General features: G+C 41.8%; 1 protein-coding gene across 1 annotated transcript in view; it reads right to left on the bottom strand.

Annotated features, from left to right (window-relative positions):
• Positions 1-4,232: 4,232 nt before the first annotated feature.
• PGM5 (phosphoglucomutase 5) overlaps positions 4,233-23,982 on the bottom strand; it is a 194,802-nt gene continuing 175,052 nt past the window's right edge. The window contains exon 11 of the mRNA XM_061132188.1: positions 4,233-5,703. Coding sequence (XP_060988171.1) covers positions 5,614-5,703 — 90 coding nt within the window. The 3' untranslated portion in view covers positions 4,233-5,613. The remainder of the gene's footprint in view (positions 5,704-23,982) is intronic.

The raw sequence follows: 23,982 nt of genomic DNA, 5'->3' as shown, positions 1-23,982 counted from the left end.
ACAACATAGTTATTTCCAGGAGGGTGAAGAAAGGTCCATAGAAGAGCATGGGAAGACTTTACTTCACACTTTTGTGCTAGGTTGTGCTAATCCTGTCTTATTTCCCTCCTTCCAAGGAAAAGTTGAGACTTATCTCCCCCTTCAGGAAGTAGGCCCTAACAGGAAGGGGAGCCCCAGGGTAGCAGCATTATCTTAAAGCCCTTAGAGAGGCAGCAGAAGTTGCTTTAGTGTTAACTGGCTGGCTTCTCTTTTAAAATGTAAATAAACCCTCCTCCGTTTTCTGCCTAGGAGCTTGGCCCTCCCCAAGTTGTAATTTCCTTTCCCCTGATTCTTATACCATGGTGAAAGATAGCTCCTTCTGACAGCAGACAGCCTTAGTGAAGGGGCACAGGAAGGCTCTGGACCCTGGAGGGAGAGAGGCTGAGCTTTCAAGGAGGATAGGGCTGCAGAGATGAGATGGGGACCCCGTGGCCTCCTCCTCCTGGTTTGCTGAGCGCTCAGATGAAGCATGTCCTGGCACACAGGAAGCCATAACAGGAAATCCTGGTTCCTTTAACAAAGCAGGACTGTGGGCATCTGTGATTTGAATCCTTGACATCAAGAGCATAACTGGACAAGAAGGTCACTCATGGCTGTCCAACAGGAAGGTGGTCGTTTATTAGCAAGGCAATTTATAACTTCTCTCTTGTCATCTCTTTCTATTCCTCTACTGAGACGGTTATCCTGGAATTCTCCTTGGGGTCTGAGCATATTCACTGACTAGAACAAGCTCTATCACTGGGCTTTTGTCCAGAATTTGTATTTGTAGTAGATGTTTTTCCCAAATAATACTGAGGCAAATGTAATTTTCGTTTATATGAGAAAATTGTCTTAATCTCTTTGCTGCAATAAATTTTGTACTTAAATGTTTCCCCTTTTTGCTGTTTTGTATCAGGAAAAAAAATCAATAGAGGAGCATAAATCAAAGTTTTATTCTCCATGTGGAATTAACACAGCCTCTAGATGAGTTAATCTTTTCACAAGGCCTAACAACCTAATGTTACTGAACATCAACTATCGATTCAGAAAATAAGCCCAGTGCTTTTTGAGACGAAATATGACTAATAGGTGTTAACTGCCTTTAAAAAAACAAAAACAAATATACTCTGAAGCAAGCATCAAGAACATGATTATTACCCACAACAAATCCTGCCTTTCAGAAGCTATTAAAACCCACTGGGCAAGTCAAACAAAAGTGTCCCGTTGTGATTAAGAAGAATTCATTGCCCAACCCCTCACCTCCCCCAGAGGATTCACTCAGGAGAAGTAGACAACGTATCCCCTTTTCCTCCTAAAGTTTATGATAAAATTAAAATTAATACCATGAACTGAGAAGCAAGATTTTGTGAATGACAGGGAGGGCGCTGAGACTGAGAAAATGCAGTCTTTGGTGGTCCCCTCCTCTTCAACGTGCAGTGGGCTCACATGTCAGTGGAGAGGGGAAATGCTCAGAGGTGTCCTCGCCATGATCAGGTCTCTCTAAGCAGCAAGTGAAAGTACCCACCTCCGCCCCCAAGGATAAGCATGACACAGTCAGTTAGAACAGTGTGCTGCATCTTTCACACACTGAGGTGTCAAGCACACCTCTTTGACCCCTCCACTCAAAAACTCACAAGCACTTTTACCAACAATCCTATCCATCCTTTAAGATTTTACTCAAACACACTGCCTTTGGCAAGGTATCTCCCCCAGCTCATCTATTTTGCAAGACACCTACTAGGTGCTAAAAGACACTGAAAGATGATAAAAGACATGGGTTTACACTGTGGCCCTTCAACATATTCTATAATGCTCCATGACAACTTAGGCTGATTCACATACCAAGTGGGCCTGCCGTCAGCCGCAGGAGCCATCTGCTGTTGAAGTCTCCAGCCCGTGTGAGCGGAGCAGGCATTCCGCTAAGCTCTGCTGCCTTGGATAACCTCTTGCTGTGTGTAACTGAAAGGCCAAAGACTGAAATGCTAGCAGTAAGTTCACTTCCAAAGATGCATGATTTCTGTCAACCCTTCACCACTCAGGAATGGAACTCTCTTCAAGGCAGGTATCTGGAATATCAGCGCCCATGTGTTTCACAAGTACCTGGTGCATGATCAACCAATGAAATGGAGACACCTGTTGTATTGCTACTGGTTTTCAGAGGTGCTTTTCTAATTCCCCACGCCCTAAGGCAAGTGATGGACTGTGTTGTCAGGGTAAACCCCAGGACTTACATTGAGCCACACTGGCCAATCAGAAGTTACCACGCCATTAGCCCCATCATTGCCTATGTTGCCTGGAGAGAGCACTGGCTCAGCGCAGCTGGCTGTCAGCACATTCTGCTGCCTTGGGACGGGTCATCGATCTGAGGCTTCCTGTGCGAAAAGCTCTCAGGTCAGACGCAAGCCCTTCAGCCTGCAATGTTATTCAGCACTATTCATCCCGTGAATATGGCAGATGTGGGCTGCATCTCAGATCAGTAAAATTGATAAAGGATCTTATTTTAATAATGACTGTCTATCCATTTCCAAGGTCAGTAAATAAACTCAAGAATCACAGATGAGGCAAAACAACTTTTTTGATCTCGGGGGCTGGCTGACACTAAGCAGGGTATTTCACATCCTTGTTCCCCTCCCAGTAAATACCTACCTGGCACATATACACACACATCACCAAACACCCCCTGGGTGGGTAGTGTCACTGCCCTATTTGAGAATCACTGCATGATATACACTGTTGCTTGCCACTGTCCTGGGGCCATATGGTGCAGTGAGTGAATCTCTCAATACTAGCTGATCATAAGGGTGGTCCAGACAGTTGCCACACTCTACTCATTGTCCTTCCTAGGATCATCTCCTGTGGTCCCCACAACATTCTTGGACCTCTCTAGTCATTTACTCTTAAGTGAGACTGGCAGTTGCAGCTCCGTCTTTAAGAACATGAAGAACATCATGTGCAGAAGGGTGACTTCCAGTCTTTCACCTCTCCTGAGGCTAACGCAAGAGGACATCCACGTACAGCTCAGCAAGAGAAGCTTGGATTCTATGTAGAGCAGAAATCATACTTTGGCAATGTGAATTTGAGCAGGATCCAGAGGCAGGCTGTGTCCTGAGCGTTCCCTTTGGCAACCTTGCTGAGAAAAAGCTCGTAAAAATAGGTGGCTGTGGAGCTGCTGCTTTCCAAAGCTAGACCCAAGCATTTGCTCTGTCTGATATACATAACGCTGTGTCTGCTTCAACCCCACTCATCCAAGCCAACCTCTCACTAGACGCAAAGCAAGCCTCCTCTCCAGTCATCCTACCTCTCAATTTCCAGCCTTGTTCCTGCTGCATTTACCCCTGGTGAAATTCTGTAAGCGATTACCAGGCTCAGGAAACTCCACTCTTTGGGAAACACCTTAGTTGCCTAGAACCTTCCGTCTCTGAGTCAATCTTCCTGTGTACTCTCAAGCAGGTTGCTTGTGCTGCTGCTGTAAAGTTCATGTCTACCTGATTCTTTATGCATGCTTACCACAGCCTCCTGTTTCCAAACTTCCAAGCCTGTTTCCTCCTGTTTCCTGTTTGTAGGACTAGTTTGTAGTTTGTAGTTTGGAGTAGGAATAGTGTTTTATGCATTCACGTGCTGCACCAAGAAACCCAGGACTCAGCATAGAGTAGTTGTTCAAGGAGTGCTTGCTGAATGAATGAATGTATATTTGGGCTGCTGGACACACAAGACTCCATACTGAAATAAAGAAACAGAATTTTAAAGTGAGGATTGATTTACCTGGGGACTTCAAAGTTAGAGATGATGAAAAGTTCAAAAACTTGAGGAAAAAATACTGAAGAAAAATATAGGCTTTGTTAAGCCTAAGGGTGTGCCTAGTTGTGTGGACTGTCATGGACCTCCACTTTAAACACGCTGGGAATCAAAGCAACAAGACAAGTTGTATTCCATTGCCGATGAATTTTAAAACTAGTTCCTCAGACTCTCAGCTCAAAGCCACTCACCTACTATTTTGAAATGAAGATACGTGTGATGAAAGATTAGATACCATGCTTCTGATGCCCAAAGGCAGTTTTGAGCACTGTGCCTTCTCTGTTCTATTCACTAAATTCCCAAGGTCATAATAAGGAAAACCAGCCCTGCAAGTGTTCCAAAAGGCAAACTTATCAAAAGAGTGACCACTACTGGAGTTTCTCAAATGACAAAACAAGCAAAAATCCACAATTCTTGCGTAAGGCTGAAACAGAAATTTCTTTTATTGGCTAATAAAGGTCCTAGCAAGTATCTGACAGAAGCATAGATAGAAAATGGAAACAAATACCTTGCTGGGGATGTTTCCCTGTTTGCCCTAATCTTGACTACAGCAATAACACACTGCTGGACAGTCAAAGCGCATCACCTTATCTCACCAGTGACACGGCAAGTGACTGCCGTTCCCAAGGAAGCAAAACATGCGCAAACAGGTCCCGGGAACCCAGGCTTCTGGCTGAGAGGGCTGATGGAGGCTGCCAAGGCTGCAATATCCTTTTTCTGGGCCAAGAAAGCCAGTTGTGACCCTCTGCTCTCCAGCAGGGGACTCCACCCTCCCCTCCATCTCATTAGGCCATCACCCCGTGCCACCAGTCAGGTTCTCTTCCAGCATCTGCTTCATCTCATACTTGTGGAGCATTTCATTGTCTCCTTTTACAGCCAAGTACGATATGAACCATGTCCAAACAAGTGCAGACCCTCACTGGGAGATAAGACAGCAGAGAGAGAAAGTCAGAGAGACAGCCAATGTGGTGGTATTTTGCCATCTCAATGGGAGTCAGATCGACCCATGTGTCAACCCATGTGATTTAATCAAGGAAGGGCCTGAAAATGTTCAGCATTCATTCTCAGAATCCTGCCAGGAAACAGCCTCCCGCCTGCATAATGAATGGCTGAATTTGAAGGAATGCAGCCAGCTTAATAGCTAATACTATTTACAAAATAAGAGAGAAAAACCACCCTTTGATATGTTTTGTTGAAAGTGTGCCATTGTGGTTTGTGGAAAGCTCTAGAAGATGTGAAGAGGGTGGCACAGGGACTTTGGAGATGGGAAGGAAAGTGAGTGGCCATCAAGTGGTTGGTGGGCATGAGGTGGGCTACTAGGAGTTGAACAAATTTTGCCCAAGGGAGACCTAACCTGGGATGAAAAGGAGGAGAGTCTTCTTAGGTCTGCCTGAGGGGACCTGGGGCTTAGGGTCAGCTGACTTCTGGCATTGCGCTCTCCGCTATTCCAGAACCTTCTCTCACCTGGCACCAATGATGCACAGATGCCCTGACTGCTCCCAGCCCACTGATTCTCTCTCAAAAGGGCAGATTCCCTCTTGTGACAAAACACAGGTATCAAAAGACAGTGTGGCTTTCACAGACAACCGAAGACCCTGTTGCATTGCAGAAACGGACTAAAACCCAAACAAAACAGATTTTTTTTTCTTTCCCCACCTACACCCACCCTCCCCCCCAATCAGCAAATCATTTTTTCTTTTTTCAAAGTCATAAGAGGCACAAACAGGTAGCAAGAAGGCATGAGTGAAGTGTCCCCCGCTGAGCGCACTCTTTGGCCCTGGTGAGTGATCTTTCCTCCATTCAGGTGATGACGGTGGGGCCCCTCCGGCCGGTTCTCTCATGAATCTGGGATATTTTCAGCGCGATGGCTATGAGAGGGCTCAGCACTGCCTGAAAAAGAAGGAAGAAAGTCTGTGAACAGCTCATGTCAGTCACAGGAGGGCTGCAGGGATGGGTTTCTATTCCAAGCATCTGGATTCAGTTTCAATTTGCGATGCACAGGCAGTCATCACAAACAGGGTACCCTTTGTCTGGTCCTTGGTTTCCTCTCCTGTAAGAGGAGGCTGGGGTGAGCAGGTTGGCGGGGAGGAGAGGGACAAGATGATCTCCAGAGTCGTATCTAGCTCCCCAAACACTGCTGTAAGACAGGAACTTGCACAGCCCAACTCCTGGAACATTGGAGCCTTCTAGGAACAGAGCGCTGTCATTCAAGGAAGTTCAGAAAATCCCCCAGTCTTCCTCTGTGACAGCTCCCTCCTCCACATGTACACCCCACAACACACACCCACCTGCCTCCCCTCCCCCTCTACGTGAACTTGAGGAAAAACATGCATTCTCTATCCTAAGTCCATGGACCTGAAGACCTTGATGTTTTCTTGATGTTTCAGAAAAAGGCCAACCCTTCAGCTTGTGCAGCAGAAAATAACGGCTTGTCTCCTCCCATCTTGTAACACGGCAGCTCAGGGGCACCTTGGTGTCCCTTAGGAGGAGGCAGGGAGCTCTGAGGGCCTAGGGGATAGATTCTTGGAAAAGCAAAGGACATGAAGGGGAGTATGAATCATGTCTTGCCCTCCAGCTGCTCATCATTTCATGGGATGCAGGCAGTATTTTCCAAAGTGAGGAGCGCACACCATTCAAGATGGTTTTAGGGGGTGCAGGGGATTATTTTCCGTGGTGCACGGGACATGGTGCTTGAACACCGAGAAAGTCACTGTTTTCCATTCTTCTTTAATCTTCCTAAGTTTATCAAAGAGAAAATCTACTGCTGCCAATCTTTAACACATTTATCAAGACAGAACATGCCTCAGGCAAGAGTTAGTGAGATAGAAGGCAATATTGCTGTATGTTTTTATTGAATTCATTTTTATGGCAAATTTTATTTATCAAGGGACTACTCCTTTATCAGGTGAGTTTATCAAAGAATACTATTTTTTCCATGGAGAGCACTGAAGTAGTTTGTTTGACATCATTGTAAGTTTCAAGATTAAGGATTTTCTATGCCACACCTTTCCATGGTGCTACCTATTGGCAAGAGGTGAGGGCAACTCAGTTGTAAATCAATACTGTAAACACTGCAGGTGTTCTCTTAACAGATCTCCGCTGAACTCTACAGATGAACCTATGCTCCCCATTTCTTCTGTAAAACATCCCGACTGATGCCACTGTTCTCTAACACAGTCACCTACTTCCGCCTCCAGCAGCTGAGCTATGTGCTTATTAGGAGTCAGTTACATTTGTTCCTAAACATGTTAATGCCTGTTGTACTTGTTATTGAAACTTTGAATTTATTAAATTATATGTAAACCAGTGAAATGTGAGAATAAATAGGAAGAGTTCTTTACATGAAAATTAAGTTGAACGCTTTGGGAAGAATTACATAATGGTGATTAGTTATGCCTGTCAAGTTATATTTGAGATGTAACTTTGAGATGCTGTAAAATATCAGGGAGAATTTTTTAAAGTATAGAAAATTCTTTTTTCAGATTGCCTTATAAGTGGCTTTAAGTTCTCACTGACAATAAAGAATTTAAAGGTGAACATTACAGATGATGAATTATGAGTGGGAATCTTTTGAAGAAAGATAATCACAACACCAAACAGTACGCTCCTATTAAAAGAAAAGGTCTTGGACCAAATTCTAGCATAGAATGAGCAGTCACACCAAGAAAGCAGGAACTTTGTCTAATTTAAGGCTAGAAAAGTGCCTGCTACTTAGGAGGCGCTGAATAAATATTGATAGAATAAAAGAATGCTACATCAGTTTGAAAAATTAAAAGTAATTTGTTTTGTGCTAAAAATACAATGGTCAAGATACAAATGCATTTAATTACCTCTTAACTCTCTTTTTGTTGTAATGAACCAAGCACTTGTCCCTTGTCCTGACCATGTCATAGAAGAAGGCTTCCATGGTAATTACGAAAACTGAAAGGAAGGAAACACATTTTTGAAAACTCCCTATAAGAAAGACCTTATACATGAGAATTCCCACTCTGAGCCCCAGGTCAACCTGACCCAGAAACTGTGGAACCATTTGCCCCTCAAGAGACTGTGAGGGTTTGGGAAGAAGAGCATCAGTGATGATCACCTTGGAGTGAACATTACTTGGATCCTTCCACATATTTTGGAGGAACCAAGGGAATTCTGAGATCCCTAAATATGCCCAAGTGTGATTTTTTTGCCAGCCCTTTGAAATAAGAGCTTCAAGTCATGATTAAGGATCATAAAGTAATGTGTGCTTTTTCTTGCTTGAGTGTGTGTGTGTGTGTGTGACAGAGAAAGAGAGAGAATGTGTGTATTTGTGTGTGTATACAGAATGCATGGTCTAGAATGAATGGTCACACCAAGAGGGTAGGAACTTGGTCTTATTTAGGGCTAGAAAAGTACTGCTATTTAGGAGGCACTGAATAAATGTTGGTGGCAGAAAGGATGCTATATCATTTTGATGAAAAGAAAATGATGAGGCTGATAGACTTCTGTGGCTATTCAAGAAGGGCACTCTGGGTGAGCAGGAGGGTCAGAATTTTTACCATCACGTTTTTCTTTAGAAATTACATCTCTAATATCTGTGAATTCCAGATACTGCTCTCATATCATCAACCATTCATCATGGAAGAGAGATAGGGCTATATTAATCTTCCTGAGGCAACTGGAAAGGCTCTCAGATTGGGGAGTGAAAAGAAGGATGAAAAATTAGAAGCCTGTTGATATGAGATTTTTGAGGAGCTGCAGGACACAGCACCTGAGAAGCAGAAAGGAGCACGGGATGGTCTGCTTTGACTCCTTAACGTCACAGATGCGGAAATGCAGTTCACAGAGGAGATATGACTGGCCCAGGGTTACGTGTCTGTCTGGGGGCTAAGCTGGGATAAGTAACAGTGGTTCTTCCTCTGCTGCTCTTTCTATGACACGGTTTTGAACGTGAGACCTGTGCATGACAAGGAAAAATAGAGTAGACAAGATGAGCCTAAGGGGAGAGATGGGAGAAATAGTAGAATCATCAGCCCGCAGTATCAGACAAGCCCCATGTCAGGTGAGGGGTCATGTAGACAATGCGGAGAACAGGTGGGCGGTGGACAGTGGGGAGGAGAGCATTTCCAGTTTTGTGAATGTATTAGAAGCTCCAAGATGACTCTTCGTGAATAAAGGAAATAAACTAACAGAGACTACAATCCGTTAGAAATAAAGCCTTTTTTTTTTCCTTCCTGTTTCCAGTGTCTCTTGGAGTGCCTGACATAGTTTTTCTACACGCAAGAGCAGGAAACAGTGAGTGCTCATTCTGCAGCAAACTGTGTCAGCAAGGCATCCACTCAACCATGCTCAAACCATGCTCCTGTGTTCTTCCTCCACCTTGGATGATTGAGTGGATTTTGCTGTTATCTTGAGTTAATAAGCCTAAAGAGGAAAATGGAGTCTGTCTCCAGTTAAAATCTGGATACTTTGTTTATAATGGATTTTTTTCTTGCATTAAAAAAAAATATTGCATTACAATATTTATCTTGAGTACTGACTTTTTGGCACTCCCTTAAATTTTGCACCATGCTAACCTCACCCTCATCCCAAGCAGAACAGTACCTCTTAACCCCTGAAGATATAACATCCTATTCCATGCAATCTGTGAATGTGAGCTTCCTTGAAAAACAGATGTGATTAAGTGAAAGATTTTGAGATTATGAGAAGATTATCCTGGATTTTTCAGCTGGGCCCTAAATGCAATGGCAAGAGTCCTTATAGGAGAGAGTCAGAGGGAGATCACCGGCACACACACAGGAGAAAGTGATGAGACGATATAAGGACCTTGTGGTCACAAGCCAAAGAATGCCTGCAGCCACCAGAAGACGGAAGATCAAGGAAAGGATCCTCTCCCAGAGCCTCTAAAGGGAGTGTGTGCCTACCGACACCATGAGCTCAGAATTCTTGGCCTCTTGAACTCTGAGGGAATACAGGTCTATTGTTTTAAGTAACCCAGTTTGTGGTAGTTTGTTACACAGCAGCCAGAAGAAATGAATACACCCTTCCTTTTCACAATACCGCCCCAGTCTTCCACCTGCCCCTTGTCTCACCTCACTGTACACCTTGAACTCTGATTTCTCAGCCTGAGGTAGCCCACATGCTCTTCCCCACTTGCACATGTGATGTTCTTTCATTTTGGACTGATGCTGAAATCTCACCCGTCCCTCAAGGCCTTTTTCATGAAGTCTGTCTGATATTCCCAGGCAGGATCTCTCCATTCTCGACCACCTGATTTAACTTCTCTGTTGATTTATCTTGATTTATAGAATTTGGAAGGGTTTTCTTTTCTTTCCTCTATCATATTTCAACTAAAGTCTAAGTTACAAAAGGCAAACTTTTTCTTAAATGTGTCTGTTTTCTTCCAAATACTATGTGTCTTGCCTATGAGAGATGCTAAACAAAAATGGTGGGTTTGGAATATTGTTTCAAGTGCTTTTAATGCAGTGGGTGGTCTACTGAGAAACTACCTCGGGCTGTGCACCCCCTTCACCAGGAGGAGACGAAACTGACCACCCAGTCCCCCACCTGTCCGCTCCTCAGGCCAAGCAGAGGCCAGGAGCTGCTCTGCCTACAAAGGGTTAACAGGCACTTGGGTGGTTCCCACCAGCACCAAGTGTAAAGGTGGGGCTAGAGCTGGGTGAGACCTTCACAATCCAGAGTTCAAAGAAAAGGAAAGCTATCCAATCCAAGAAAGCAGTAAAGGGGGAAAGATCTCTAGTTCTGGAACTGGTGGGAGCCTGAGCCCCCTCGGACGCAGCACCACCAAGGAGGGAGGGACATACTGAGAAAACGATGGCCTGTGGGCAGGGGAAAGGGCTATTACGGAAAAGACCTGCACCCCTGCCCAGAGCAGTGCCCCAGACAGAGGATGGACAACACGCAGAGGTGAAGGCAGCCACAGAGGCCTGCACTCTTCCCCAGGATGGTGTGCACCGCCTCCCTGCTCCATCTCCTCTGAGCTGTTTCATATGATCGGGAAAAGGGCAGGAGCCCCAGATGGCCGCTGCTGTGCTTCTTGCCAATTTAGATGGGAGTTAGAGACCCACACAATACAGGAATGTGACATTTCTCGCATCCTAGGAGTCTTGGAGCAAACTGTACCTGCTGAGATTATAAACTTGGAGGTATCCTCTGACTTTGTTTCCAATACATCTCAGTGTTGGAGAAAGGGGTTTGTTTTTTTTTTTTCTTCCCTGACTTTTTAAAAGTTGAAGTATAATTGATTTACAATATTGTGTTAGTTTCAGGTGCATAGCAATCTGTTATACATACATATGCAGATATCTGTTCTTTTTCAGATTCTTTTCCTTTATAGGTTATTACAAAATATTGAGTATAGTTCCCTGTGCTCTACAGTAGGGAGGAAGTTTTTGATTACATTGCCCCTCAAATCCCAAACACTCACATAATGTACCAGAGAGAGCCATGTCCTGGGATCTGTAACTAACAGTCGGGGCCACTTTATAAGGGCCTGGCCCAAAGAGGTAAGTGAGGGTGGAAGTGTATGCCAGCTCCTCTCGGCAGGGCAGGCGTCCTAGCAAGGAGCTGCATCAGAGGACAGGCTGCCTTTGTCTTTTCACAAAGATGCTCTTTCCCAGCCTCACTATCCTGTGCATTCCTCGTGAGGGAGCCTTTTTCTAATTCACAAAAAGGAGCCCTACAGGCTAGATGCCGCCCTGTTTCCAGGAGCCCATATTTTAACTAACAAAGATGACTAGTTATTTTAAATCCATTTGAGAAGCATCTAGAAGAGAAACTGTTACTGAAAGCAAATATCAAATAATTTCTTTTGCTAATAAAAGTTAACTGAAAATGGTAAACACTGCAAACATTTTGCTGTTTTATTATTAATACAATGCATACAACCATGCTCCTAAATTTAATCCCCCTTTCATGTAACAAATCTACATGTCTTGATTCAAAATGGACCTAAAATTAACCAAAATACAGAATATGAAAAATGACTATAGATAAATCTGAATTCCAAGCCCAAGCTCCCTCCCTGTGGGTGCCCATCTATCTTGCAAATATAAGAAAACAGGCCTCCATAAAAGCTCTCTTCTGAGGGGGAGAAAACCATCTCAGGAGATGAGCAATGAGAGACTCCCAAAGAAGTTCAATCAAAGCAAAAACTAAACTAGTTTAGTTTTGCTCATGCAGTGATGAGCCTAACAGAAACCACACAGCCCAGGCCTGCTCGGCCTCCTTCTACCCCTCTCCCCCATTTTTATGATTGACTTGGGACTTTAGGAGGTGAACGGCAGCACTTAGGTCACAAATCCAAATCAAGCAGAAGAGTCATGAAGCCATTTTTCCTACTTATTCAAACTGGAGCTGCCTTTGGGTCCAGGCTCAGAAGTATCATATTAGGCTGGATAAGGAGAGAATACACACACATGTGCTGGCCAGCATTCGGGTGCACAGTTGAAAGGCGCCGAGCAGAATCTTGGGGGCCTTTCATTGTCCTGTTGTGCAAACACAGACTGACCTGCAAGAGTTCACAGCTTCCCTTTCACAGAACTGCTCCCCTGATCACTCTCTCCCTTTCCCTCTTTCCTCTCTTCTTTCTATCCCCCTATCTGCCACCAAAAACATGGCAAAAGATGGTAAATGACTGACTGGTTCAGATTGCCACACTTTCTGCCTACCTCCTCCAATGTCCCTAGCATGTCTTCATGTTTCTCTTTACTGGGAAACTCCACAATAGACATCAAAGGTTTTCCTGATGAGAATATGCTTGCCAGTTTAAAGGGAAACTAGATTGCCCACCTCCCCACTTGCAAAAACTGTTAGCAAAATGTAGCTCCAAGATTGAAAGCAGAGGTTTAAAACACGCACACACACAACACTCTCCAGTTCATGTTCTCTTTGTGGTCGTTCACCTCCTCTTTTGAAGCCAGGATCTAGATTATTAGTAGCCATAGTCATTTTAAAACAACTAGATTCCTAGGGTTAGAACAATAATGTGATTCAGTTTGGGTTTCTGTATATAGATCCCAGAATGCCTTGCTCCTTAGAGACAGATTAAAAGCGTCAAGAGCAGTCTCCCAAAGACTGGTCAGCAGATGGCTATCTGAGGATGAGATAGGAATCACCTGGAGATGCTCCTCTGGGCTCCCATCACAGAGATGCTGTTTCAGTGAATCCAGGGACCAGACAGGGAATGCGTAGCTCTAACAAGCTCCCACAATGATTCTGATGCACACGCATCTACTGAAATCACACTTATTTGTGATTAAAAATAATCTTTTTTGTTTGTTGTTTAAACACTTATAACATTTATTTCAAAAACATTTTCCAAACCAGAAGGTATATAGAAAGAGAATATGTCTTAGGAACTCTATGCTGCTGAACCATCATTGGCTTTTAGGCCTGGGACCATCTTTATTATATTGATATTATAATCCCAATTAAAAGGATAAAAATGATGTTAACAGTTTCCCACTAAGAGGTAGGGTCTAGTCCCTCTTCTCTCGAAACTTGGTAGGCTTGTTCAGCCAATGGAGTTTGCCAGAAGTGCTGTTCTATGATTTGTGAGTCTTGGTCACAGATGCCTGGCGGCTTCCCCATTCTGCCCTCAGCAACCTCCCGTGTAAGAAGATGACTATCTCAAGGCCAAAATGGTGAAGAGGTCTCCAGAAGATTCCAGCTCCCAGCCATCTGAGTCACTCCCAGTTTTTTTAGTTTTCCCACTGGAGATTCTAAGACATTTGGGTGTAGAGGCAAGCCACCCAACTCTGTTATGTCCAAATTCCTAGCCTACGGGGCCCATGAGCATGCTGAAATCATTGTTGTAGGATGCCACCAAGTGTTGGGGTGATTTGTGAAGCAAGAGTAGCCAATCAGAGCGAAAGGTGAACCATCTAAACAGTGTTTTAGGTTGATATATTGCTTGACCATTCAGGAAGTGGGGAAAGGAGTTAAGACTTAAGTACAATGAGAGGACTTATAGTACATTGGTTGCACGCCTGGATCTATTAGGCTTGGGCTTAAATCCCCCTCCAGCACTCACTAGATAAGATGCTTAATGCCTCTGTGTATCCTTGGTTTTGTTTTTTTTTGTTTTTTTTTTCCTGTGCATCAATTTTGAAATTGGGATGCTAAGAATAGTTCCTGCTCCACAGAACTGTTGTAAGCATGAAATGAGATACAGCCTGGCCCTCAGCAGCATCCCTGCCTGCACTTGTGGCTCTGTCACTGAAGGCTGCCAGGAGGCCTCACCCTGCTAAACATGCAGCTTGCACATATGAGCATCACATAATTCCTGCTCTTGTCTAAGCAGTCTTGGAAGCCAGAAGATGTTCTGTTTCTTGGCTGGGTTTAAGTCACAGGCAATAGAATTGGCTATACAAGAAGACAGAGAATTGATTTACTGGTTTGCGAAAGTTGTGGGAAAATGAAATGCCTTGTCTTGCTTTCATTTATAGTTTGTGCCTTGGGTGCTAAAGTTTTGATTCTTCTTTAGCAGTTTTTAATAGCTGACACTGTCTATGTATTGCATGCCAAGCAGTGTTTCAAATTCATTCACTGAGTTAATCTTTATAGTAGATGGTTATATCTTTATATAATCTATGATAGATATATCTATTATGTGAGGTAGGTAGTATTAGCCCCATTTTAAAAATGAGAAAACTGAGGCTCAGAGGCATTACATCACTTGCTCAAAGACATGGCAGCTGGTAAATGGCAGGGCTGAGCTCTGAACCCAGTTACTGCCATGATTTTAGCTGCAAATTTGGGCTATATCTCACTCCCCTACACTGCCCTTCTACTGAGGAAAATGTTTCCATTTTATGAGTATTTAAAATAATGTTTTCATGCCTTGCTGTAAAAGGTTTCTCTGTTCACAGTACACTATTCAAAAATGGTCTTTTTAAGAACTGTGAAATACAGCAATCACAGGGAAGTACGTAAAAGTTATACCTGAATTACAAGTAAAGCTGATGCTTGTACTTCTGGGGCCCTTGAGGATTTGAGTTCTACATGAACACATCAAATTGTTTCCCTAATTAGCATGACATCCTGTCAACACATATAGCCTATGTCCAAGAGTTTTCTTTAGCAGTACTCTATGAGATTAAAGGACTTCCTTTTGATTCCCAGTTGCAGAATTTTTTATCATGAATATAGATGATTTTAAAAAGCATCCGTCAAATGCTTTTTTGTATCCACTTTGTTATTATTTTCTAAATTAACTGCTCTTGTGATAATACTCCATATCGTTTCATTCCCTAGTATATAGTTAATTTTCATACATGTTCCCTGTGGCATGAAAAGAATTTACATATGGATGTTGTTTGGTGTAGCATCCATATATGTCATTAAATAAGGCATGTTAACTATGCTGTTCAACTATCCCATAGCCTCACTAATTTTTCTATCACCTTGTTCTAATAATTCCTGAGAGGGGTGTTAAAATATTCCAAGGCTATTTTACATTTCTCTATTTCCTCTTATCTTTTATCAAATTTTTGCCTTATAAATATAAAATTGTTAGACTTTCCTGAGGAATTAAACCTTTGATCATTTTGAAGAGTTCCTCTTTATATTTAGCAATACTTTTGACTTTAACCTGAAACTAATAAAGTCAGATTTTTGGTTATTATTAGTATATAGCTTTCTCCATTTTTTTGAACTTCCAAATTTTCTGTATTTTTTTTTAACAAATCTCTTATAAAGAGCTTTTGCCTTTTTAAAAAATCCAGACTCTGTCTTTCCCCTGGGGCATTTAGCTCATCCACATTTAATGCAAGGATAAATATACTTGTATTTAAATCTACCATCTTACAAGCTTATTATTTGCTCTGTTTTTCTTTCTTCTCGATTTTTAAAGCTATCCTCTGTTTTCCTCTCTTAGACCAGAAGTTCTATCCTTTCTATTTGTGTGTGTGTGTTATGGTTACCTAGAAATTACAAAAGCATTCCTTGATCTATCAAAGTCTAATAATGATCCATATTTTTACTTTTTTCTAAGATATGCAAGGATATTAGTATACCTTAACTATGATTACTCTCACTGATTCTTAGAACTCTTGTGGTTCTACATTTTGCGTGCACACTAGGTCACATCCAAGTCTCTGCCAGCCCTGGGCTGTAGCCCACCAGGTTCCTCTGTCAATGTGATTTCCCAGGCAAGAATACTGGAGTGGATAGCCATTTCTTTCTCCAAGGGGTCTTCCCAACCCAGGGATCGAACCTGCATCTCCTGATTGGTAGGTGGATTCTTTACCACTGAGCCACCAGGGAAGCCTAGTGGCTTTATAATATTATTTTAGTTCTTTATAATATTTTAGTTCTTTATAATCTGAATATGATAAAAATTTCAGCATTATGACATTACTTTTTATGTCTTACATAGCTAATGTTCATATAAACCAATCTTATTAACTTCGCTTTTTATTCTTTGATGCATCTCTGAAGTTCTATGTGGGATAATTTTCCTCCTAACTGAAAAATATCTTTGAGAATCTTTTTTTGTGTGGATCTTCTGGTAGCCTAGTCTCTCAGTTTTTAATTTGTCTAAAAATGTCTTTATTTTGCTTTCAATTTAGAGAGATAGTTTCTAGACTGTCAGTTATTTTATTTCAGCCTTCTGATTTTCAATGTTGTTGAAAAATTAGCTGTCAATCAAACAACTTTGTCTTTGATTTTGATTTTTAGATTTTAATTTTTTGTCTTTGGGTTTCTGCAGTTTTAGTCTGATGTGTCTAGATATGAATTTATTTATCCTGCTTGGGCTTCTAGAATCAGTGGATTGTTTTCCTTCATTGGTTCTGGGAAATCCTCAGCTATTATGTTTTCAAGTTTTACCTACTCTGCCATCTTTCCTCTCCTTCTGAGACTCCAATTAAATTATGCTAGACCTCAATGCATCCTTCACATGTCTTACCCTCCTTCTAGTCTCTATTTTCTATTGATTGTGGTGCACATTGCTTTCTCTCTTCAGGTGCTTTATAATCTTTTATTGTTTAACAACCATTTTGTTTGAAAAAATTACATACAGAAATAACTTGAGACCTAGGATACTGTTAGCACCCTCCATCTCATTCTATAGACAGTGCAGCAGAATCTTCAACACCAGGCTCTCAAATGATAGAAGTGAGCCCTCTACTCGAAGAGTCTTCCAAGAGGCAGCAAGACTGTGGATGGAATTTATGGACAGTGAATATATATTTTATGAGTGCAGAGCTATACCACTTAGAAACAGTAGGTTATTCAAATTCTCAGGGCCAAAGTTTTCTCATCGGCACAACAAGAATGGATGAGTACCTATCCCATTGGACTGCGGTGAGAGTTAGGTATAACACACACAAAACATGTGGCACTCACCCAGCCTAACACAGGCAGGTACGTGATGCATGCTAATGAACACTGTTGCTGTTGCTGTTCTTGAAGCAGGAAGCCTGTTGCTATAACCACAAGGCAGAAGTGAGTAGACTGGCATTCTAGCCCTAGCAGGTTAACCTTTGGTAGACACATAATAACCCCACGGCTTTCTGCTTCCTTGCCCATAAAATGAAGCTCATGTGATCTTTTCTTGATAGAAGCTTAGATAAAAGAACATGAAGAATATCACAAGTGTACTCAGCTCTTTGAATGAAACACACCTAAGGCCACTCCAGTCAGAACTAAAATCGATCTGCATCCGTGAGATGCTCTGGGCCCCAGGAAATCCCTTCCTTTTTGCTTGTGTTCACCTGTGGCTCCTCTATCCAGCTAGCATGAACACAGACGGGAGGTGAACAAGACAAAGCTGAAAACAAAGGAACAGACATGGCTGCACTCGAAACACGTTCCTTTAGGGTGTATCTGCGTCTAAAGCGGTGAGTTAGCAAGGACACTACACAGAGCATGAGAAGCTAAAGCGACAAGGGAAGAAAGAGAACTTGTGCTGTGAGGCTGCCTGAGCCATAGAGAGGAATCCTCAACTCCAGGCTCTAAGATGGTAGGACCGACCTCTCCTCGAGACATAAAGGAGTGTGAGTGGAATTAAAGGATGTCTTCCTCGAGACAGAAAGACTGTGAGCGGAATTTATGGACGGTGAATATGCATTTAATGCATGTAGTGACTGAGAAGGTCTTCCACTTTTTTTTTTTTTTTTTATTAGTTGGAGGCCAATCACTTCACAACATTTCAGTGGGTTTTGTCATACATTGATATGAATCAGCCATGGATTTACACGTATTCCCCATCCCGATCCGCCCCCCCCCCCACCTCCCTCTCCACCCGATTCCTCTGGTCTTCCACTTTTAACAAAAGAATGTGTTATTCTATGGACTTTGCCTTTGAGACTCGGCTGCCATATCACCCTCAAGTACTTGAAGTACTATGATCTTTACCTGGTATTAACAATTGAAGTAGTGCTAGACTGTCTGCCACAACTTTAGCAAGGTTTCCTATCTTGGTAAAAACTGAATCAGAACTTTCTTCACCCTCTGGTTATTTTGAATCTCTCAGTTTGACTACTGTAATTGTGTGAAGAAAACACAGTCTAATGTTGTGGAGTTGATACTGAGGTAGGGTTTCTATAGAGATGCAAAGTGAAACTGATTTTCTTGTTTTTTGTTAAGTGTTCTGAGAGGCAGAAACATGTCTTCAAAGCTCTTGGGACACTGTAGGTTATTTTCTGCACTTCTTGTAATTTTCCAGGAGGAGGAGATAGTAGCAGAGGCCAGTTACCCCTACATAAGCCTCCTAGCAGTTGGGCTTTAGAGGGACTTGTCTGGAAGAAAGTGAAAGGGTTAGTTGCTCAGTCATGTTCGATTCTTTGTGACTCCATGGACTGTAGCCTGTCAGGGTCCTTTGTCCATGGAATTCTCTAGGCAAGAACACTGAAGTGGGTAGCCATTCCCATCTCCTGGGGATCCTCCCGACCCAGACCCAGGGATCAAGCCCGTGTCTCCTGCATTGCAGGCGGATTCTTTACCATCTGAGCCTCCAGGGAAGCCCTGTCTGGTCTGAAGGGAAAGTCAATCCTGCCAAGCAGAAGTGGAGGAGATAAGGACCCTGAAGATCACCACAGTTGGAATGCTCAGTCTTGAATGTGGACACAGATCCCCCGGGGAAGCTTGTTAAAACGCAAAATCTGATTTGGCAGGTCTGGGGTGGGGCCTGAGATTTTGCATCCAAGAAGCAACCAGGTATTACTGATGCTGATGCTGCTAGGCCAAGGACTGCTCTTTAGGTTGCAAGAGTTTCAAATACTGACAGAAAGAGTATAAATTATATCTGCTTTTAAACTTCTTAGTAAATCTTATTCATTACATGCATGGTGAATTCATCAGGACTGCAAATTCTGAGCAATATCAAAATGAAATACCCTATGGTAATATGTGCAGGTCAGCAGTTGGATCCACTAGTAGAGAAATGCCCGTGTGATTAAAGACAGTACAAAATGTACAACTGGAAAATCTTAGTCCATTAGCAAGGTATCTTAACTTCTGTGGAACACCACACTGCCCATCTTCACTGTAATTCCCGAGGTTATAACTAAGCAAAGCAACTTTGTAACAGAGAAAACCAAGATCAAAAAGCAACAACATTTCCAAAAAGCAGGAATAGAAGGAACATACCTCAACATAATAAAAGCTATATATGACAAACCCACAGCAAGCATCACCCTCAATGGTGAAAAATTGAAAGCATTTCCCCTGAAATCAGGAACAAGACAAGGGTGCCCACTCTCACCACTACTATTCAACATAGTGTTGGAAGTTTTGGCCACAGCAATCAGAGCAGAAAAAGAAGTAAAAGGAATCCAGATAGGAAAAGAAGAAGTGAAACTCTCTCTGTTTGCAGATGACATGATCCTCTACATAGAAAACCCTAAAGACTCTACCAGAAAATTACTAGAGCTAATCAATGAATATAGTAAAGTTGCAGGATACAAAATTAACACACAGAAATCCCTTGCATTCCTATATACTAACAATGAAAAAACAGAAAGAGAAATTAAGGAAACAATACCATTCACCATTGCAACAAAAAGAATAAAATACTTAGGAGTATATCTACCTAAAGAAACAAAAGACCTATACATAGAAAACTATAAAACACTGATGAAAGAAATCAAAGAGGACACAAACAGATGGAGAAACATACCGTGTTCATGGATTGGAAGAATCAATATTGTCAAAATGGCTATTCTACCCAAAGCAATCTATAGATTCAATGCAATCCCTATCAAGCTACCAAAGGTATTTTTCACAGAACTAGAACAAAGAATTTCACAATTTGTATGGAAATACAAAAAACCTCGAATAGCCAAAGTAATCTTGAGAAAGAAGAATGGAACTGGAGGAATCAACCTGCCTGACTTCAGACTCTACTACAAAGCCACAGTCATCAAGACAGTATGGTACTGGCACAAAGACAGAAATATAGATCAATGGAACAGAATAGAAAGCCCAGAGATAAATCCACGAACCTATGGACAACTTATCTTTGACAAAGGAGGCAAGGATATACAATGGAAAAAAGACAACCTCTTTAACAAGTGGTGCTGGGAAAACTGGTCAACCACTTGTAAAAGAATGAAACTAGAACACTTTCTAACACCATACAAAGAAATAAACTCAAAATGGATTAAAAATCTAAATGTAAGACCAGAAACTATAAAACTCTTAGAGGAGAACATAGGCAAAACACTCTCCGACATAAATCACAGCAGGATCCTCTATGACCCACCTTCCAGAATATTGGAAATAAAAGCAAAACTAAACAAATGGGACCTAATGAAACTTAAAAGCTTTTGCACTACAAAGGAAACTATAAGTAAGGTGAAAAGACAGCCCTCAGATTGGGAGAAAATAATAGCAAATGAAGAAACAGACAAAGGATTAATCTCAAAAATACACAAGCAACTCCTGAAGCTCAATTCCAGAAAAATAAATGACCCAATCAAAAAATGGGCCAAAGAGCTAAACAGACATTTCTCCAAAGAAGACATACAGATGGCTAATAAACACATGAAAAGATGCTCAACATCACTCATTATCAGAGAAATGCAAATCAAAACCACAATGAGGTACCATTACACGCCAGTCAGGATGGCTGCTATCCAGGAGTCTACAAGCAATAAATGCTGGAGAGGGTGTGGAGAAAAGGGAACCCTCTTACACTGTTGGTGGGAATGCAAACTAGTACAGCTGCTATGGAAAACAGTGTGGAGATTTCTTAAAAAACTGGAAATAGAACTGCCATATGACCCAGCAATCCCACTTCTGGGCATACACACTGAGGAAACCAGATCTGAAAGAGACACATGCACCCCAATGTTCATCGCAGCACTGTTTATAATAGCCAGGACATGGAAGCAACCTAGATGCCCATCAGCAGATGAATGGATAAGGAAGCTGTGGTACATATACACCATGGAATATTACTCAGCCGTTAAAAAGAATTCATTTGAATCAGTCCTAATGAAATGGATGAAACTGGAGCCCATTATACAGAGTGAAGTAAGCCAGAAAGATAAAGAACATTACAGCATACTAACACATATATATGGAATCTAGAAAGATGGTAACGATAACCCTATATGCAAAACAGAAAAAGAGACACAGAAATACAGAACAGACTTTTGAACTCTGTGGGAGAATGTGAGGGTGGGATATTTCAAAAGAACAGCATGTATACTATCTATGGTGAAACAGATCACCAGCCCAGGTGGGATGCATGAGACAAGTGCTCGGGCCTGGTGCACTGGGAAGACCCAGAGGAATCAGGTGGAGAGGGAGGTGGGAGGGGGGATCGGGATGGGGAATACGTGTAAATCTATGGCTGATTCATATCAATGTATGACAAAACCCACTGAAATGTAAAAAAACAAAAAACAACAACAAAAAAAAACAAACAAAAATAAATGTTACTGGATTTGCAAAAAAAAAAAAACAAACAAAAAAATAAACTGTACCTTAATTCTCCAAGTGTTGTAAATGAAAAAAAAAAAAAAAGCAACAGCCTTGGCTTCCTAAGGGATGTGGGGCTTCTGCGGGGGGTGGGTTTGAAGGTCACTGAGAAAGCATCTGAAATGCAATCATACCATGTTAGGCACTCCTGGAAGCCCGGTTCACACCAGAACACACAAGGGCACAACTGGGTGTGCAGAAGTACTAAAATAGCCCACACTTGCTGCCCATGCATTCTAAGTACTGACCAAAGCTCTCTCTCATCTCTTGCTTTTTTCATTCTATTCATCCATGAAGTCCTTCCTGAATAGTCTTCCTTTGTCTTTCAACATAGTTCTAGTGCTGCCCATCTGAAAATCATTTATAAGCAATTGCTTTAAATAGGAAAAAGAAGGAATCCTTCCTAGAAGAAACCAAACACCTGAAAAAGGAATTCAATTTCATGAAACAAACATGCTCAAAGATATTTTTCTTTCATGTTCTGCAGCAATCAAAGGCCAGGGAGCTCCATCTCAGAAGGCCAGTTTTGGTGATTTCCAGGGATATTTGATACTCTCTTTTTGGAAAACATTAGAATTCACTTCTGTATGTAAACACACATGTGAATACAAATGTAACTGTACCTTTTACAAAATCCATTGTTGAACCAAACTCATTTGGATGTATGCTTCACTGAATGTAATCAGAAATTGTGCATAAAGTTGAAAAAGGCCAGCATCAGCAAACTAGGGTCCTCAGACTAACCCTGGTCTATTACCTGGTTTTTGGATAGCCTGTGAACTAAGACCAGTTTTTGTGTTTTTAAAAGGTTGGAAAACAACCAGCAGTCCTGCTTTAAAAATAGCTGGAGTGTACCACAAGTAAACATTTTTATCTCTACTGCTACGTGAGGATGAAAGAGAAATACTTTGCCAGGAGCACATCCCAAGACTGCGTGTAAAGGGCACAGACATTCACGGCAGACCCTCTCCACTCACTGGCTCTGTGACCTGGGGCATTCAGCTAGAGACATGGTTTCTTAGAAGAAGTTTTACTAAGAAGTTGTTTCTAACTTGTCTTCTTATTTTTGAAAAATGTTAATCTAATTATCTCCAAAAGGAAAATATTTAGGGATCCTTCACTATTCAAGGGTCGAACCTAAAATAATAATAAAAAAAAAAAAGATTACCAAAAAAAATAAAAGGTTGGAAAAAAATCAGGAGAGTATTTTGTTATTTGTGAAAGTTACATGAAAGTCAGTAAATCTGAATTCAATAAATAAACTTACTAATTCATTTATGTATCGTTGGTGGCTGCTTTTATGCTACAACAGCAGGTGAGAAGTTGCAGCACAGACGGTATGACAAGTGTTAGGGGCTGAACTGTGTCCCCCTCCAAATCCACATACTGAAGTCCTGACGTGCTGAAGTACATCAGAGTGTGATCATCTTTGGAGACAAGGTCTCTACAGAGGCAATCAAATTAAAATGAAGTCATTAGGGGAGGCCCTACTCCAATAGGCCTGGTCTACTTATAAGATGAGGAATTTGGACACAGGCACACATAGAAGGAAGATCATATAAAGAGACAGAGGGAGAAGGCAGCTATTTACAAACCCAGGAGACAAGCCTGGAACAGATCCTTCCCTCACAGCCCTTAGAAGGAGCCAATCCTGCCAATGCCTTGACCTTGAAGTTCTAGTCTCCAGAATTGTGTGAGACAATACATTTCTGTTGTTGAAACACCCAGTCTGTGGCAGCTACATCAGCCCTAGGAAATTAACACAGTGAGCAAAACAAAGTATTCAGTACATGGCTTTTACAGAGAAAGCTTGCTAACACCTACTCCACGGGACTAATTTTTTTTTTTAAATTTAACTGGAGTATAGTTGATTTACAATGTTGTGTTAGTTTCAGGTGTATAGCAAAGTCAATCAGTTATCCACACACACATATCCACTCTGTTTTAGATTCTTTTCCCATGTAGGACATTACAGAGTATTGAGTAGAGTTCCCTGTGCTATACAGTAGGTCCTTATGCTTTATATATAGTAGTGTGTATATGTCAATACCCATCTCCCAATTCATGGGACTAATTTTTGCATTTAATGCTTTGAAGCCAGCAAGCACATGCCTCATGACCAGCAACAGAGACTCCAGAAATCTTTTGTGCATCTCACACTTACTCTAGTCTTTAAAATCATCTTTTTTTCTCTTGCAAATGAGATGGGAACAACCAATTACACATTATCTTGGATAAAACAGAATTATT

Source organism: Dama dama, chromosome 29 (genome assembly GCF_033118175.1).
Source record: "Dama dama isolate Ldn47 chromosome 29, ASM3311817v1, whole genome shotgun sequence".
Lineage (NCBI taxonomy): Eukaryota > Metazoa > Chordata > Mammalia > Artiodactyla > Cervidae > Dama > Dama dama.
Note: the sequence above shows the minus strand (reverse complement) of the source record. Positions and strands in the feature narration are given on the sequence as shown.